At 49.6% G+C, this 7,292-nt stretch overlaps 1 protein-coding gene across 1 annotated transcript; it reads right to left on the minus strand.

Moving 5' to 3' along the window:
* Positions 1 to 550: 550 nt before the first annotated feature.
* Positions 551 to 2,272, minus strand: CPAR01_13105 (uncharacterized protein; the record flags this gene model as incomplete). Its single annotated transcript, XM_060497359.1, has 1 exon — positions 551 to 2,272. One exon carries the CDS (start codon positions 2,270 to 2,272, stop codon positions 551 to 553), a length of 1,722 nt encoding a protein of 573 aa, XP_060343752.1.
* Between the last annotated feature and the right edge of the window lie 5,020 nt (positions 2,273 to 7,292).

Genomic DNA, 7,292 nt, shown 5'->3' on the forward strand with positions numbered 1-7,292 from the left:
CCAAGCAGCCAGAACACTGTCCCCAAGTGTGACGAACCTTCTTGAGCCAGAACAAAGGAACGCGTCCTACTTCGTGCCTCATTGTTGATCTCGATAATTGTTTCGAAGAATAAAACAGTGAACGAACGTGGAAACCCGGACCTGGCGGCCTCTTGCTTTTGCATCCCTTGGCACGGCATTGGCCAATAAAGTAAGTACTGCCCTGTAGATTGCTGCTCAGTTCCCGGGTGACTTCACTAGAGGCCACTCGGCGGCTGTCCTCATCGAGTGCGAGCGAACCGGTGCTGTAGAATGGGGAAATATCTGATATTGCTCGTAGATATCCATACTTTCGCATACAGATCTTCCAGTGATCTTACCATCCTTGAGGAAACATTGAACCTATCCCACCTAATGTCGAGACATAGTTCATGGTCTACCTTGGCCACCTGATGACAACCATGGCAACATGAAAAAGGACCATTAAAGTTCAGGCCATATGGTCAGTATATGTTTACCAATATGCTATATGCTCTCAAAGAATACGTGGAATCAATAGCATCATGCCAGCTCACAAGTGGGCAACGGCATCTCCATGCGCTACTAAGTGGTGAAATCCAGGAAACCCTGCAGAGACCTCTTCATCAACAAACTTGAGATACGGACGCAGCCCGCCAAAGAAGAAGTTAGTGTTGGTCTTCTTCCCGGGAATATTCTGGCTCAAAATCCAACTGGGAGTCTTGGCAAATAGAGACCCCTTCAGCATGCTGTTACACAGCCCTACCCAGTCTGACTCGGCTTGCCCCTTGGCCTCCATGATCATCCGCCTCCTTGGGCTACGTGTATGGATTGCTTCTTCGCCCAAGCTACCGGCCCCCTCGCCTTCTATTGGCTCTAATTCTAAGGGCGAGCCTTCGGCGTGCTGTATAATTGACATGATGAAGTTGACCTCTAACTCCACGATGGGAGGGAAATTGGCGAAAGGGCTCTGAGGCCCAGAAATGAGAAACATGTTGGGGAAGCCAGCGCAAGCAACGGCGCCGAAGGTCGTAGCTCCATCACCCCAATGGTCTTTTAACGTGCCATTTCGACCCGTCACATGGATCCTCGTGTAGCTGCCGTCGACTGCCTCGAATCCCGTGGCGAAAATGAGCACATCAACCTCATGGACGGTCCCGTCGGCTAACTCAACCCCTTGAGGAACCAGACGTCTGATGCCGTTCGCCTGGAGGTCCACCACGTCAACGTTATCGCGGTTGAAGATTTGGTAGTATCCAAAATCGCAGAGCGGTCGTCTCGCATACGCCTCTCGAGGTTTCAAAATCTGCGCTTTACGAGGGTCTTTGACAATCTCGTCGATTTTGCCGCGTATGAAGTCACAGGCGGCCTCGTTAGCTTCTTCGTTGGTGACGATGTCGCCAAAGGCGCTGAACATGAAGCGGAACCCGTTTCCCTGGGACCAGACTTCCTCAAAGGCCTGCTTTCTCTCTTCGGGCGTCGCGTCGGTCGCTTTGCGGGTTACTTCTGGGACCCCGAATCCCATTCTCGAGGACCAGACGTTGTCCCAGATCTTGTCGTAGTTTGCGTTGATGTTCTGTCGGTAGCTGGGGTCGACTGGCCCCTGGCCACTGGGTACCGAGTATTGTGCTCGTCGTTGGAAGAGAATGAGTTGACCCACGAGAGGTGCGATTGCCGTCATGACTTGCACGCCGGTGGAACCGCTCCCGATTATGCCGACTCTCTTTCCCTTTAGGTCGATAGTATCATCCCACTTTGCAGTGTGGCACGTGATGCCCTGGTAGTCTTTCAAGCCGGGGATGTCTGGATAATTCGCCTTGGAAAGTACGCCAAGCGAGTTGATGAGGTATCGAGCATGATACACGATTCTTTCGGAGCTGGTCCCTATCGAGGAGCACTCGATCCGCCAGCAATGTAGACTGTCGTCCCACGTCGCCGACTGCATCTGACAGTTGAACGACATGTACTTTCGCAAGTCGTGCTTCGCCACAACATGTTCTAGATATTTCAGGATCTCGGGCTGGTAGACGTAATGGTGCGACCAGGGATACGTTTGCAGGTCGTCCTTGTCCCAGGAGTAACGATACAGGTAGCTCTCTGTGTCGCTCATGGCACCGGGATATCTATTCCAGTACCATGTGCCTCCGACGTCGCTGGCCATTTCGATAGTTTGGACTTTCATGCGCGGTTGCATGCGGGTCAGGCTGTATGTTGCGTAGATACCGCCGAATCCTGCCCCCACGACAAGGGCATCGACCTCGATAGGCTGAGCCATACTGACAACTCAACTCTGCGATGGGATGTTGTCGTAAGAATTCCGCTTCGAACAGAGATAAAATGATGACGTGTGTGATATGGAGATTATTTGCACAGATAAGGGGGGGTTATATCCAGCCATCTACGTGGATCAGGGAATGAGCGGGGTTTACGACAACGATGGAAGATGTCATCGGCAGTCCGAGAAGTCTCTGGATGGAGGCATCAGATCACGCCTGAACTGTAGCATGAATGCAACGGCAGCTTGCTCGAAAAGGCAAAATCGTCCAGTGGGCGTTAGGCTGATCTACAACTGGAAAGATGCACTCATGCGGTTCGATACCATCAGCGAATCGGATTCCATTAAGAGAATCATCTGCGGAGAACGGGCCGAACCACTCTCCACATTCAGTGCGCCGAGCAAGACATTGAGGTGCCAGTCACCGAAGCATTCGATATCTCGTGTTTGAGAGCCAAGTCACCGTTGCGTCAAGGGATTTCCGAGTTGAGCCGCGTACAGCGGGCGGGGTAGATACATGGCCTGATGTGCTCTGGTCTTTTCATAACGAAGATGAGTTTGTAGATGCAATCCAACAGGCAGTCTAGTACGGGAATGCGATATCCAATGAGCCTAGTCTCTTTATTCCCTGACTGCACACGCCGGTGTCTTGATCTGCTCGATGCTTGATATCACATGAGGTTACTACTGATTGGTCAATATTACAATGATATCATCCTAATCAAAGCCGACCTTGAAGGCATTTGCCTTGGAAGCCTCCTTGGTTTTGTTTTTCCAGTAGCTTCTTCAGTCACCAATATCTCCAAATTGACTCCCCACCGCTCAACATCATAGTGGAACGTCGGCTGAGCAACGCTCACCACTGGTACTATTAGGCCGTCGAGTATTTAGGCCTGAGACAACACTCACTGCGAACTACTAGCTGACCGGGACTATTGAAGTTTGGAAGATCCCAAGGTTCACCACCGCTGATTATTCCGTATTTTACCTGCGCAGTTGCGGTAAAGTGACGTTGATGATCATCAAGCACCGCAGGACTCCAGTCAATGAATTCGAATTGTTATCATATATCTATCTTCCTTTCAGTCCAGCTCTCAGAGCCGAATCCACGTTAGCGAGCCTTGAACCTTCATGTAAGGACAGAGCGATATGTCTCGTCAGGTTTCATCTACTGTCAGGCCGTTCATAGCTGACTTCTAAGGTCTATGGCGGCTAATCAGGACAAAAAAAAGGCGAAATGAGATCGTCGATGTCGTGAAATTATGAAAATCAAAAGCATTGGGCCCTAACCAGGATTCGAACCTGGGACCTCTCCCAGATGGTCGTATCCGAAGATGCACCCTAAGGGAGAATCATACCGCTAGACCATCAGGGCGAATGAGGATGGAGTGGTGAACTCGATGTGAAGCCGGGGCCGGGAAGGGATTTTTGATGAGTTCACGAGGTGTGGGGTGGAGTTTTGACATGGATGGCGACGGTAAATAGAAAGAAAGTGGGGCAGGAAGGGCTCACCACACCGAGTAACAGAGGCTGAGTCTTACCGGCGAGGACTCAGCAAAAACAGCCAGTTGAGTCCAGGAGAATAGCAGTTTTGGTAGCTTGACGGAGCTTTAGACCTTTTCTCTCCCTAGGGTCTATGTGTAAGGGAATGGAAGTTGAAGTTGGGTCGGCAGAAAAACTGGTCATACCAGCCCGGAAAATCAAAATACGCGACATGAGACAACTACAACTGGTAGAGACTTGCGAACTTGTTTCTTACACCGTCGAAAATAGTGAGCAGTTCGAGCTTCGATGCTTGCAACTATTCTTCAAGTCTCGTAACTATACTTTGACGTTTTTTTCTGTCGACAGCTTCAGCTTGAAGTAAATCACACGCATGACTTGGTGTATCGAGTTGAGATGAACAGGGTGGATTTTGCACACTTAAAGGGCAATCGACATTCAATTGACTAGATTACAAGTCGGCCCGTAAACTTACTTGTCTTGCATGACCGCCGATGCTCGGCCGATTCGAAGACTCTTCTAAGGTAGAAGTACATGTACCTAAACTGTGACAGTCGCTATCGTTGATGAAGCATCAAATCCGTCGCAAGCACGCGCACGGTCAAGTTTGACAGCTTTATGACGAGACTCATTCACTTGTTGTCTAGAAAACATCGTCTCGGGTCATCCCTTGCAGGATTCGTATCGTGACTCGTGGCGTTCTTAGTTACCTTGGATACCCTGGCAAATACTAGCGGAAACGTTCTAAATGAAGTGAAATTCAGTTTGGTCATACTTGATTGATGTTGTAATATCTGAGTTCATGCTACATCAACTTCATTGTCTCTTATAGTATGTACCAGCAATACCCGTCTTACAGAACGTGTAACACATGAGGTTCTGTTCCTGAGACCATGGCGAGCAATGGGGTCTTAAGGGGTCGCAGTCTATTGATCCTTATTCCACTGCAGTCTGTATTCATTTGGTAGAGGGTTGGTGGGAATGTGCCAAAAAGTCAAGATGCGCGACTTGGCTTTCCTCATGGGGGTGATTACTGAGCGAACCATAGTGTCATCCGTTAATGATGGGGGCGGAAACGAGTTTCCCACGTTGCCGCTTGCCGCACGGCTACGTAGACTGAACTCAAATCATGTTTCTTTTATTGCGACCGAGCGTCGATAGTAACATGGGAGCTTCGAACTCAATATTGAGCCAGAGGTACACTGTCCTAAATCTTGGGCGTCTCTATGTCACACGAAAAAAATAGAAGCCACCGTGTGGAAGAGAACATCGCTCACAATTTGCCGTTTAGAGATTTTAGAGTCCGTACGAAGAGGCTTCCAACAGATCTTTTACGAAGTACCGCAGGCAGGAAGATGGCACGTGATTCTCTTTATTTTCACGCGAGTTTCATGAGGTCAGCCGATAGGAATGTTCTGGTTCGAGATCGATCATGCTGCTCGGCATAAAGAGAGCCAACTTGGATAACAAGTCCCGAGCAACATGCCGCTGCACCGCAATGCCGATGAAACCTGGATCAGTATTCCTCCAAATTAGAGTTGCTCGAATGTGATGCCTATGATTTTCCGCCAATTGCCAGCGACTTCGGATGAAAAGTGTCATTGACCATAAACTCAACGTGCGAAGTCCGAAAGGTTCGCGTAGCTGATACACCATTGAGCCCACTCCTCCCTACATTCCTTCACACGCACGCTTTCAGTGGTAGAATTCTATATGCCTGGAAGCAGAGTGCAGCTTGCTCAAGTATGTTTCCCTGCGAGAAGCTCGATAGCTCTCAAAGATGCGGTGAAGAGAAGCTTGGCTAGCCGGTGACGAGGGTTGACGCTGTCAAGCTACCGCTAATTGCGAGTTCGCTTGCTTATTACATTGAACCCAGAATCCTGATAGATTAGCCAATAATTACGAGGTAAACGGAACGCCACCCAATGTTACAACTTTCACGTGTTCTGGAGTCTGGATTGTTATTGAGAAACGATCTGCGGGCAAACATGAAATGTCAAGAGGAGGTTCGGCTATTACTTCGGTTCATCTAGACTGAGTGGATGTTACCACGCCGGCACTTTTATGTAGAAAGCCCTCCATATCCTGATGAAGCGATGTACCGAGCCATGTAATGGGTATTAGGGGGAGGGGCAAAGCATATGCACCTTGGAATTCCCCTTGCAGCGGCAGTGGTCCGGCGGTAACACCTGTCTGATGGAGCAGTCAACGCTTTGCTTACGGGCGGCTTTCTCCGCTGAGAAGCACCACAGCGCCCGCCGTCGAACAAGGTTGTGAAGATGTCTGTCATTTGAGTGGATGCTGCTTGGCCTCGTGAAGAGTCAGAAACCGACCAGAGGCTTGGAGTGATGTTCGCTTGGGATACCTTGGCGGGGATCCAAGTAGGGCTATTGGAGGCGGACTGATAGACCGCAACTTCTGTAACATCTTGTCCACAGAGCGTGAAGGCTGTGCGGTAAAAGGAGGTAAAGCTGCTGGATCTCTGGATCAATCATTAGAGGAACGCACGGAGAGCGTACCCGTCACCCGTTTTCGCGCGATTTCTCGCCATCATCTTCACCAACCGCTGTCTACTTTATTTACAGATATTGTGTGCGGATGAAAAGTTCCTATTTGACAAAGAGAAGCTCAAGGTAGCACAGATTACGCTGGGGCTATCTGTGTATTTGCATAGTAATACGGGCCTTGGCAAGGGTTCTAGTCTCGGCGCCATGGGTGTGATCTGTCCAGGGCAATGAAGCAAGCAAATTGAGGATTGCGGACGGAATGCATTTCCGAGGGGCCATATCAGTTTGTAATCATCACCGATGCATAGAGCGCAAAGCTGGATTTCTGCTTATTACCGCGTACTTACGTAGTTCAAGGGAAGGATGGATTGGTGTAGAACCTCATTGTCATACACTCCGAAAAACTCAGAACCGAGTCAGCGCTCTGAATCAAGTGTTGTGCAGTGATTGCAGGCATAAAACATCATCATACTCTCATTTGTTGACACTAGTGGACTTTTGAAGATGAGACGAAGGTTATTAGGTAAGCGGAAATGGAATCGACTATTGGGCCCCAACCGGCCCCGAGGTGGGAGGTGGGTGTTATTGGCCTGCAAAGTACGAGCTCTGCCCTTGGAAGTAGTCCCATGGGCAAATCGTCACGGATTCGTCCGAACACAATGATCGCCCTGACGGCATCCCGCCCATCCGGGAAGGGTACGCTCTTCGCATGTCGTATCTGCGGATGTAACTCTGTGCCTGAGGGTCAGGCGTAATGTTGTAATCGCGACATCCCAGGCCACATGCGGCAAGGCAATCTGTACGATGCTTGATCATGGGTATAAGCAAGTCTGCAAGAGATAGCATAAGTTGACCTATATTCAACAGGCCCCTGTCTTAAGATCTTGCAGTTCATGAGAGGTGGCTGGGTGAGGTAGTAGTTCAGTGCGTAAAGGCGCTTGCTGCTGCTTCACAATGAAGATCAGGGGTGAGCCTAGGTCGTTCACCTGAAAAGAGAGAATACAGATAGA

Source organism: Colletotrichum paranaense (assembly GCF_030867605.1).
Source record: "Colletotrichum paranaense strain IMI 384185 chromosome Unknown Scaffold_12.1, whole genome shotgun sequence".
Lineage (NCBI taxonomy): Eukaryota > Fungi > Ascomycota > Sordariomycetes > Glomerellales > Glomerellaceae > Colletotrichum > Colletotrichum paranaense.